The sequence below is a fragment of the Babylonia areolata genome, chromosome 1 (assembly GCF_041734735.1).
Source record: "Babylonia areolata isolate BAREFJ2019XMU chromosome 1, ASM4173473v1, whole genome shotgun sequence".
Classification (NCBI taxonomy): domain Eukaryota; kingdom Metazoa; phylum Mollusca; class Gastropoda; order Neogastropoda; family Buccinidae; genus Babylonia; species Babylonia areolata.
In genome coordinates, this window is record NC_134876.1 from 12,175,099 (window position 1) to 12,187,276 (window position 12,178).

General features: G+C 45.5%; 1 protein-coding gene across 5 annotated transcripts in view; it reads left to right on the plus strand.

The window, feature by feature from the left end:
- LOC143279593 (protocadherin Fat 4-like) overlaps positions 1-12,178 on the plus strand; it is a 99,850-nt gene that overhangs the window by 32,817 nt on the left and 54,855 nt on the right. For all 5 annotated transcript variants that reach the window (XM_076583667.1, XM_076583668.1, XM_076583665.1 and 2 more), the window contains 12 exons: positions 54-147; positions 641-738; positions 906-1,082; positions 2,114-2,251; positions 2,972-3,133; positions 4,565-4,773; positions 4,982-5,166; positions 5,800-6,038; positions 7,079-7,289; positions 8,191-8,330; positions 9,701-9,931; positions 11,450-11,994. In XM_076583667.1, coding sequence (XP_076439782.1) covers positions 54-147; positions 641-738; positions 906-1,082; positions 2,114-2,251; positions 2,972-3,133; positions 4,565-4,773; positions 4,982-5,166; positions 5,800-6,038; positions 7,079-7,289; positions 8,191-8,330; positions 9,701-9,931; positions 11,450-11,994 — 2,429 coding nt within the window. The remainder of the gene's footprint in view (positions 1-53; positions 148-640; positions 739-905; positions 1,083-2,113; positions 2,252-2,971; positions 3,134-4,564; positions 4,774-4,981; positions 5,167-5,799; positions 6,039-7,078; positions 7,290-8,190; positions 8,331-9,700; positions 9,932-11,449; positions 11,995-12,178) is intronic.

Genomic DNA, 12,178 nt, shown 5'->3' on the forward strand with positions numbered 1-12,178 from the left:
GCAACTGAACTGAACGGAACCATGTTAAATTCATGGGAACCTTCTTTTTGCAGGTGTACCAGGGGGAGGTCTTCACCACACAGCCTGCCATCACCGCCCATGACGGGGACACCTTGAACGCTGAAGTCCTCTTCGAGCTTGACCCAAGTGAGCTCTGGCCGCGAGGAGACCGTGTGATCTGTTGTTTGACTGATCTGTGTGGTGACTGGTTGGTTGGTTGGTGGACTGAGTTGTCATTGTGTCTGTGCTTGGATTTGGTTAGCTGATTTAATCGATACGTTCGTTAGTTAGTTGGTTTACTGACTGCTTAACTGATTCATTGACTGAGTGTTTGGTGGATTTATTGATTAACTGTTTGGTTGGTGGACTGAATGGGTATTTCTTAAAACTTGAAATGACATCGTCTTTTGAAATTTCTTTCGCTTCCGGACAGGTACCATGAATGTGTGTGTGTGTGTGTGTGTGTGTGTGTGTGTGTGTGTGTGTGTGTGTGTGTGTGTGTGTGTGTGTGTGTGTGTGTGTGATCGCACCTGTGCATGCAACGATCGACGTACATGCACATTCATTCGCGATGACTTTGCATAACGTGTGTGTGTGTGTGTGTGTGTGTGTGTGTGTGTGTGTGTGTGTGTGTGTTCAGGCACGGAGGTCCAGGAGCACAGGTTCACGGTGCTGACCAACGGGTCCCTTCAGGTCACAGGGAGGCTGGACCCTGGTCAGTTCACCCTCAACGTCAGGGTAAGGTTGTGTGTGTGTGTGTGCGTGTGTGCGTGTGTGTGTATGTGTGTGTGTGTGTGTGTGTGTGTGTGTGTGTGTGTGTGTGTGTTTAATGTTTATTGTAAAGCGCTTTGAGCTCTCTTTACAATTACTATTATTATTATCATGTTGTGTGTGACGTCAAACAGGCATACCAGACCGACCGACCGACAGACCGCTTCTCCGTGGCCAGCGTGACGGTGACGGTATATGACGTCAACAACAACTCTCCCGTCATGTCCAGCGTGACGTATTCGGGTGACGTGTTGGAGGGGTCCCCCCCTGGCACCGTGGTTCTCACCGTGTCCGCCTCTGACGCAGATCAGGTTCGAATCTTCTTTATGTGTGTGTGTGTGTGTGTGTGTGTGTGTGTGTGTGTGTGTGTGTTTAAAGCTGTGGGTGTGGGTGGGTTTTTTTTTTGTTTTTTGTTGTTTTTGTTTTTGGGTGTGTGTGGGGGAAGTGTGTGTGTGTGTGTGTGGGGGGGGGGGGGGCTACTGACATAGGCGTCATGTACAGGAAAGGCCCACATTTTGAAAGCAGTAAACATGATCAGATATAGGCTATCATCTTTCTGATGGAGCATATTATGTTCAAATTGGTGATATTGCCACAGGGCTATGATGATAATATGTTAACGAAACATAATAACAAGTATTCATATAGCGCTGAATCTTGTGCAAAGACAAATCAAAGCGCTTTCACACCAGCCATTAACACGCATGTATAACTCTAAGCTTGAGAAACTGAAGACAAAGAAAAGGCAGGGGAGGGAGGCTATCTTGGAAAGAGGTGGGTTTTAAGGCCAGACGAAAGAACTTAGTGAGGATACCTGACGAAGCGAAAGATGAAGTTCATTCCAAATGCAAGGTCCAGAGACAGAGAAAAACGGCGTCCAACAGTGAAGTGTTTGAATCTGGGTATGCATGAACAGAGTGGATCCGAAGCCGATCGTAGAGAGCTAGATGGAGTGTAGAGGTGAAGGCAGCCACAGAGATAGGAAGCAGCAGATTTGTGAATACATTTATAACATAGAGTGCTGATCTTGTGCTCATTCTCTGCGAGACAGGCAGCCAGTGGAGATGATGCACAAAAAAAAAAAAAACGGAGTGATGTGCCCAGACCTTTTCTTTCTTGTTGAGCATTAGAAAAAATAAAACTCACAGAAACAATCTTTTTATGGCAGAAATACTATCATCATCAAGCAGACTTTTCCCAGAAGTGTTGTTTTTTGTTTGGTGGGTTGCTTGTTGTTGTTGTTGTTTTGGGGGGTGTGATGAAGTGTTTTTTTGTTTCTCCCTGGAACGGATGAGAAAAGTTCTCTGGTTAAATAAACAAGGCAGGTGTGTTGTGGTTGCAGGGAGCGAACAGCAGTTTTCAGTTCCACGTGCAGGAAAACGGCAGCGTGCCGTTCAGTGTGAGCACGGACCACACGGTGGGCATCCTCACGGTCAGCGGCCCCCTGGACAGAGAGACCCGGCAGTTCTACCTCCTGCACGTAGGGCTGCTGTCTGCCGCTCCACCACCACATGCACGCACGTGCGCTCGCGCGCTGGCATATGTGCACATAGGCATACGCGCTTTGTCACTCACGAACACACGCGCGCGCGCACACACGCACGCCCGCATGCACACACATACACACACACCAACACACACGCGCGCGCGCGTGCGCACAAAACGTATTAATCTTCTGCATTGCCATGTACAAGTTGAAAAAACATACATGCGTACATGCGTACATTCACCCATCCATCCATCCATCTATCCATTCATACACACACACACACACACACACACACACACACACACACACACACACATATATATATATATATATATATATATATATACATACATACAAGCATACACACATCCATTCATCCATCGATACAATACAAACATACAAACATCCATCCATCCACACACACACATGCAGACACATACATAAATTATCATATACATACATACATGCACACATACACACATCCATCCATCCATACACATACAAACATCCATCCATCCATCCATCCATACACACACACACACACACACACACACACACACACAGACAGACACACAGACAGACCAGACCAGACCGCACACACACACACCACACACACACACACACACACACACACACACACACACACACACACACAAGCACAAGCACAAAGCACAAGCGCGCAGACAAGAGAAGGGATGCGGCTGTGGGCAGGTGTACGCCGAAGAGGACCAGACTGCGGAGAAGAAGAAGAGCAACCTGAGTGTGGTGAACGTGACAGTGCAGGACGTCAATGACAACAACCCTGTGTTCCACGGCCAGCCTTACCGCTTCTCCCTCAACCAGACAGCCCTGGTCGCCACTCCCGTCGGACGGGTGTGTTACTATAATACTCATCTTTTTTTGTGTTGGAGCTCATGTGCGTTTATATGTATTAATTTTCACTGTGCTTTCATATCTGTGAAACTGCATGTTTGGTGCATATCTGTTATGCATGTGTGGGTGTATGTGTGAATGTGTGTCTTCATGTTTTACATTTATTTGCTTATCTATCATCATTGTTGTCTTATTTATTTATTTATTTATCATTATTAATATTTTTTATTATTATCATTACTACTAGGCTACCTTTTTTATATCATAATTATTATTTATTTATTTATTTATGTAAGCTTATCTATTATTTATTCACCTTTTTTTTTCTTTTCTTTTTTCTCAAGGCCTGACTAAGCGCGTTCGGTTACGCTGCTGGTCAGGCATCTGCTTGGCAGATGTGGTGTAGCGTATATGGATTTGTCCGAACGCAGTGACGCCTCTTTGAGCTACTGAAACTGAAACTGAAACTATCGATAAACACTCTCAGCTTACTTCTTCTCCAACACCAACTATGTCTGCTCACTGAAGAGTGGGAGAGGGAGAGTGGATGGAGGGAGGGAGGGATTTTGACAAAGAGTGGTCATGAATGATTTTTATGTAATTTGTAAGATTTTCTATCATGTAAAGCGCCCTGAGCTCTTAGAGAGAAAGGGCGCTATTTGAATGTACATCATTATTATCATTACTATTATTATTATTGTTGTTGTTGTTATTGGGCGTCGTATGTTTTCTAGTGTTTCTGACAAGCGTTGTATGTTTTCTGACCAGTTCCGTGCGTGGTAGAGTGTGAGTTATCACGATAGGAAGGGGTTTGAGAAGGGTGTGTGTGTGTGTGTGTGTGTGTGTGTGTGTGTGTGTGTGTGTGTGTGTGTGTGTGTGTGTGTGTGTGTGTGTGTGTGTGTGTCGGAGACAGAGACAGAGACAGAGAAAGAGGTGGGAAAGTTTAACATCCGTGGCAGGAATGAAAGACTAGCTCGTCAAACGAGGTCTTTTTATTTGTCTATTTTAAAAATATTTTTAAAATGATTTTTTATTTTTTTTTTTACGATTGTCAGAGGCGATTCCAGTTAACCTACTGGAGAAACATCTGAATACTGTTGAAATTTTTGAAAGTTTCATCTTCATACTGTGTCTGAGTCGGTCGAACACACACATGCACGCACGCGCATGCACACACACACACACATACAATTCAGCTGGTCGCATTTTTTATATATGGCACAGGCAAATTGTTAAAAGCCTTTGTGGTATTAAAAAAAAAAAATCCAATGCTAAGGACGTGATAATTGACGGGCTTTATGATTACAGTACTGTCAGACAGGCAGTATTTATAATACAGTCAGAATTAATTGTTTACACGCTTTGAATATGATCTAGAAGATGCCAAAAGCTTCGACGGTATCTTTTCAATGAATTAAATCTTTCTTACAGGTGAACGCCACCGATGCTGACAGCGGAAACAATGGCGAAATTACCTACAGCATCAATGCCAATGACAACCCAGCCACTGTCGTGAATGCTTTCTCTGTGGACTCTACGACAGGGGTCATAACTCTAGCCAGGAATCTGACACAGCAAGACGTGGGAGTTGTCTTCTTTGACGTCAAAGCAGACGACAAAGCTCCCAAAGAATCCCGACGGTGAGTCTTGTATAATGATTCCTCAACTTTCGATGATTTGGTTATTATGTTTGTGTATATGTATGTATGAAACATTCTTTAATTGTTTGAATGAACATCTATCACTGCTCGTTTTTGCTTTCAGTCTGTGAAAATAAATTCACTGTAAAGGTCACATTATACCTTCAGCAGTGACAAAACCACACAGTAATTGTTTTCCGTGTTGTAGATGGCAGTCAACACGGGTGAAGGTGACCATCGATGCAGTCAACCAGAACTACCCTGAATTCACCTCAGCCCCGTACACTTTCACGGTGGCCGAGACTGTACAGAAAGGGGTCAGCGTTGGGGTCATCAGCGCCACTGACCAAGACAGTGACCACTTGGACTACTGGCTGACCAACAGCGGAAGCTGTGAGGATGTTTGTGGACTGGTTGGGTGGTTTGTCGGCTGGGTTTTTGTTTTTTTGTTGTTGTTTTTTGTATTGTATGTTTGGTGTGTGTGTGTGTGTGTGTGTGTGTGTGTGTGTGTTGTTGTTGTTGTTGTTGTTGTTGTTGTTGTTGTTGTTGTTGTTGTTCCTGCTTTTAATGTCTTTTGTTTCTGTGTGTGAATAGGAGAGAGTCTGAAGGTAACAGCGGCTAAGAATTCGCCTGCAATGTTTGAAACTGTAGAAAATTTATTATTTAAGGCCTATCTCAAGCACACACACATATACATACAAACACACATGCGCGTGCATTCAGACACACTCATCGCACGCACGCACGCATGCATGCACAGACAAGCACGTACATACACGCATACACACGGACGAACGCAGACCACACACTCTCTTTCTTTCTTTCTCTCTCTAACACATGACACACGTATACACGCATGTACACACGTACACACACACACACACATACACAATTATTCACACCACCACCATCACCACAACTACCACCGCACCACACACACACACACACACACACACACACACACACACACACACACAATCTCAACCTGTTTGCCCATGTGTTCACTCTGCCCAACAAACAAAGCAGACTTCAGGCTGGAGGGGGACCCACCCAGCCTGATGGTGAACGGCTCTCTGGACCGTGACGCTGACGACAGCCTGCAGGCACACGTCTTTGGCGTAGTGGTCAGCGATGGAGAGTTCGAATCCACAGCCAGTGTCACTGTCAGTGTGACCATGGTGAATGAGTACGCTCCTGAAATGGGCCAGGCCGTCTATTTCGCCGCTGTGAAGGAGAACAACACTCGCGGGGATGATGTGGTGGTGGTGAGTGGGGGAAGGAACGTGTGTGTGTTTGGGGGTGGGGGCGGGGGAGGAGTTATGTGTGTGTGTGATGTCTGTGTCTGTGTATGAGTGTATGTCTGTGTGTGTCTGTGTCTTTGCTTGTGTAGCATCCATAAATGTGAAGTCAGACGTATCTCACGATTTTCATTTTGAGTCACCTCGGATCGGAAAACGACAAGGGGAATAAATTAAAACGACCAAACTTATAATGATAAACAGGTAAACTGATAAAAACAAACAAACGAGTAAACTGATTAGTATGTTAAGAAGAGACCAAATACACGCACATACCCATTGAAAGAAACAAACACATTTCGAATGACTTGTGGCTAACTCCAACCAACTGGCTAACTGACTAACCATCCAACCACCCCCACTCTCCAAAAAACAACAGCAACACCAAAATCAGCATAAAAACAACAACATACACACAAACTGCCACTTACCCACACCTCTAACCAAATCACTAACGCATGTATCCAGACAAAGAAACCAAACAATAAGCCAACCAACCAGACTCCAATCCAACCTCCCACCCACACACCAAAACCAAACAAAACATCCACCCTCCCCTCCAATCCACCTACCAACCACCCAAATATTCGTCCACCCCACCGCATACCAACTGCTCAAAACAACACACTCAACCAAACAACCGCCTACCCCAACAACCCACCAATACCCCATTCACCCACCCACCTAAACGTAACAATCGCCCAGCCAAACACCCGCCCATCACACCACCCACTCCAACAACCCACCAATAATCCATTCACCCACCCACCTAAACGTAACAATTGGCCAACCACACGACCGCCTATCATACCGTATGATATACCAATCATATCACGCCCATTATATCACATACCAATCAGCCCACCCACCCAACCAGACACACATGCAGCACACCACAAACGAAATCCATTCACCCGCTCACCCCAAACACTCGCCCAGCCAAACACCCGCCCATCACACCACGCACCCCACCAACCAATCCACCCACTGATGTTTGTGTCTGACAGATCAACGCGACAGACAGGGACCGGGGGCTGGACGGAGAGGTGACTTTCAGCATCTCCTCCCCACCTGAGGGGGACAGGGGACCCTTCGCCGTGAACGCCACCACGGGTCTGCTGTCTCTCCTGCCCTGCCAGCAAGGCCAAGTCCACCCCTACGCCTGTCTCGACTATGACGTCCGGCGTCAGTACACACTCGTCATCTTGGCCACGGATGGTGAGGGTTTCAGTTTCAGTTTCAGTTTCAAAGAGGTGCCAAGGCGTGCAGACTGATCCGTGTACTCTGCTCCACATCTGCTGTATAAACACACACACACACACACACACACACACACACACACACACACACATATATATATATATATATATATATATATATATATATATATATATGTAGAGAGAGAGAGATATACACGTGTGCGTGTGTGTGTGTGTGTGTGTGTGTGTGTGTTAACAATAAAAAGGAGCAGATACCTTTCCTCAGCGTAAACTCAACGCTCTGGTCAGGTCTTGAGAGCCTACCCTAGATTTTTGTAAAATCTACATAAAAAAATGAATTGATAAATAAGATATGCAAATAAATGAATACGTTGGAATATGATAAAGTGAAATATACGGATTGTGAATTTTTCGGTTTAGGGTTTGGAATGGGTGTATGTTTAGGGATGTGCTTTTGTGTTGGTGGAATGGGAGGTGTGTATGTTATCCAGGGCATAGAGAGGGCATGTGTATGTATGTATGTATGTGTGTGTGTGTGTGTGTGTGTGTGCGTGTGTCCATTTCATAGACATACATTTCGAAATACGTACAGTTCTCACACAGAACCAAAACCAGCGACAATTCATGTCAATGTTAATGAAAATCCACCATCGATGGAAAAATTAATAGACATTATTCTCATTTGAAACGAAAACCTCAGAAATACAAAGTAATGTTGAAAACCGAGACAGTGGACACATTACAAGTTATCTGGTCGATTTCTGTTTGGTGGTGCCAGTAATCACCAATGTAAATCTGTATTGTTTATGTCACATTACCAAACTCATAAATCTGAATTAAGGGCTGCACGTGCTCAGCATTCTTTACTGACTGCCTCCCTGTTTTGTTTTGTTTTTCAGGCGGGTCGCCAGCAATGTCTGCGTACTGTACAGTGATCGTGAATGTGGAGGATGTCAACAACCGAGCACCATTCTTTTCCCCAGTCAATATCACAGGCTCTGTGTACGAAGACGCAAAGTCAGGAACGTCTGTCTTGCGGGTGCGTCACATTTCGTCATACAACAATCCTTACTGAGCTGATCAGACAAGCAAATGATCGCTGATTCGCTACTTATACAGCCCCTGAAAACATCATCAGAATATCAGATTTTTGAGGATATTATCACAAGACGAAACAGCCTCTAGGAAACGTAAAAAAAAAGAATTACAATGTAAACTATATCTGGTTCTAACAAAACATTTTGAAATTACACACAAAAAACTAACGGGGTAAGCGAGCAGGTGAGCAAACAATAACACAAGCAGTGCAAGCGCAGCCTATAATCGTTCGTTAAAAAACACACTGAGCAAAAACAAATCCCACAAGAACTTTCAAGGTTGAGAATAGTGGAATTCCCCCAAAATGATTAGGGTGAGAACTTACATTCGATGTAATTTAGAGAAATATTTGACCACAGCACAAATACCGACGGCTTGGATGCAGAACTTGTCAAAGTTACAAAACGTATTTGAAATATAACCATACTTTTATATTTTCAAGTTGTAGTTTCATGTTTTGTCTGTATGCGTCTGTCCATATGATATACAGCAGTCATTCACGACTTATACTACACCAAATCACACACCACTCTTTGCTGCATTCTCTTGATCTCATGTTACAGCTGGGATGGCAATGCAATCCTTTATTCATTTTACATATAGTTGGTTCGTAAAGGTAAATCAGTTTTATTGCAGACAAAGTATTGTTACTCAATAGAAATTAATGTTTAGGTGGGGTTTCTTTTGCTTTCAATTTCACGCATTGAAAGATTTACTGAGTGCTGTTGAAATCGTCAATACGTAGTCACCGTACTCATCATTTTTGTGTCATCTTGAGTCAAACGCATAACACAGTTGATGTACAGTGAACATGTCTTATGATGACTGTTTCACGTGAAAACATAGTCTATACACGACTATGTCTACTGTTGTTTGCTTGATGCCGTTGCGTTTCCGACTGCATTCTGATATGGCGGCGTTCACAGCCAGGTAGGGTCGGCTGGCCGGGTTCTGGTGGCAGGATGATAAGGGATGTTGAAAATGAAAATAAAAATGCATCATTCGGATGAGAATATAAACCGAGGTTCCGTATGCAGCATGCACTTAGAACCCACGACAACAAAAGGGTTGTCCCTGGCAAAATTCTGTAGAAAAATCCATTTCGATAGGAGAATCTAAAAAAATGCAGGCGGGAAAAAATAACCCCCCAAAATGAATGGCGCCCTCAGTGTCGGGACGTGCTCTCCCTGGGGAGAGCAGCTCGAGTTTGACACAGAGAAATCTGTTGTGACAAAAAAAAAGTAATACAATACAATACAATACAATACAATCATCCGTATAACTGACTAACGTGCGGGTGTGTTGCCACAGCTCCAAGCCACAGACGAGGACACGCCCAGCTCCGACCTGACGTACACCTTGGAGAACGTGAGTCCTGCGGGATGGGTGGTGTTGAAAGGACCAGATCTGGTCACTAACGGCTCGCTGGATGCCGAGACTGAGCAGCACATCACTGCCACCGTCACCGTGTCCGATGGCAGTCAAACCACCGTCGGATTCCTCAACGTCACTGTGCTGGACGTCAACGACAATTACCCACAGGTAAGATCGTGTCGGTGGTTTGTTGACAGCTTTCTCGTGAAAGCCCCACAGTGTTGGGATTCTTTGTTGAAGGAAGAAAATGTGCGAGCTTCTTTTTTTTTTCTTTTTTTTCTGCCCCATAATCTGCACCGTTTCATTGGCATTACTCCCACGCCGCTCATTTAGATTCCCCCATACACGGCCACACCACGGCCACACCAGGGTTCGTCCGTTACAGTTTCAGCGTCGGCAGTCCACAGGGAACTATCGATATCAGGTCGCTAGGAGGCCACAAACTAGAGGAGACACTGCACTGCTGCTGAGTCACTTCGGTGGTGTTCAGTGGTGTCTGTTCTGATTTAACGTACTTAGGACACCACCTACTAAGCCCCCTACTAACGACTTAGTCGCGGAGCCAGACTGAGTGAGCGACCCTCCTAGAGTGGAGACCGCCACCACGTCCCTCAAACAACAGCCCCCCATGAATCTGCCGACACTGAAGAAACTGAAAGGACTCACCCGAAGCACGGAAGTGGAGGAGTATCGAAACTGAGGTCACCATGAGAGCAGGGCATGAAAGGCCACAGACTTTGAGACTGTTTTGTTTATATTGATGATGAAGAAGGAGGAGAGGATGACGATGACGATGACGATGACAATGTTGCTATGGAGACCCATTTTGGTTTGGGACTGCATGACAAGGCTGTACTCTACGCTTCCTGTCATAATGATATCCCGGCGTTAACCAGGCCCGAGAGATACAAACACTTTCAGTGTTGGTCAGGTAATTAGAGCAACACACCCGAAGATGCATCCGTGAAGTGGATGACACTCGACTGTGTGGTCCCAGTCTCCCCATTTAAGCCCACAGCACTCTCAACTCTGGGTAGGAGCCGGCCACGGGCCCAAAAACCCACCTCCGCTGGGATTCGAACCCGCGTCCTCCCAGCCGTCAGTCCGCGACGCTGACCACTTCGCCTCGGCGGCTGGAATGTGCGAGCTTCTTTGTAAGATCTATCAACTGTCCAATGGGCAATCGCCATTTATCACGGAGTAATAGTGACTGTTTTGTCCCTTCCGAGTTTAGCTAGCTCTCCTTTCAAATCAGCCCGGACAATAGCCGAGTGGTTGAAGCGTTGGGCTTTCAATCTGAGGGTCCTGGGTTCGAATCTCGGCAACGGCGCCTGGTTTGTAAAGGATGGAGATTTTGTCCGATCTCCCAGTTCAACATATGTGCAGACCTGCTAGTGCCTGAACCCCCTTCGTGTGTATACGCACGCAGAAGATCAAATACGCACGTTAAAGAGGCTGTAATCCATGTCAGCGTTCGGTGGGTTATGGACACAGGAACATACCCAGCATCCACCCCCCTTCGTTTGTTTTAGCCAGTGACCTTCCTTCCTGTTTTTTTTGTTTTGTTTTTTTAATTTTATTTTGTTTTATTTTTCTATATTAAACTGGTAACACTATTGTTGATAAATTCATGTTTGCTTGTATGATAAACTTCTTTCAAAAATGCTGTTGCCTTTCATTTTCCAGATATCAGTGTCTTCGAGTTCAGTTGACGTTCCCGAAAACGCCACGGTGGGGACGCATGTCATGACCGTCACTGCGCGAGACCGTGACGTCACACACAGAAGAAGCTTCCTTTTCTATTTTGGGGCGTCTCCTTCTGGGAAATTCGCCATTAACAGTTCCTCAGGGGAAATCACCGTGGCTGCTCCGTTCGATCGCAGACTGCAGAAAGACTACGACGTGACGGTCACGGTATCGGACAACTCGGCTCCCCCCAAGATGAACTCCACGACCCTGCACGTGGTCATCACGGACAGTAACTCGGCTCCCGTGTTTGTGGACGCCTCTGGCTCCAGCGTTGCCCTGTACTCCTTCAACATCAGCGAGGAGGAGCCCGTGGGATCTGTGGTGGGGCGCGTGACAGCGCAGGATCCGGACACAGGTTCCTCAGGACAAGTTCGCTACACCATCGACAGTGGGAACGAGCAAGGCACGTTCGGCTTGGACGGCACAACGGGACGGCTGTCACTGCAGCAGAAGTTGGACCATGAACAGAAAGCTTCTTACAGGTACCAATTTTTCCTGTTCTTTAGGAAACTGTTGTAATCCATGCGAATCGGGAGAACCTTTATGGACGCAAGAAATATGGAGAGACGATTAAGTAAGTAGAATCAGCCGAGTTTTAAACTACAGTGGATAGAAAGTAGAATCAGCCGAGTTTTAAATTAAGGTGGATGATGAATCTTTCACTTG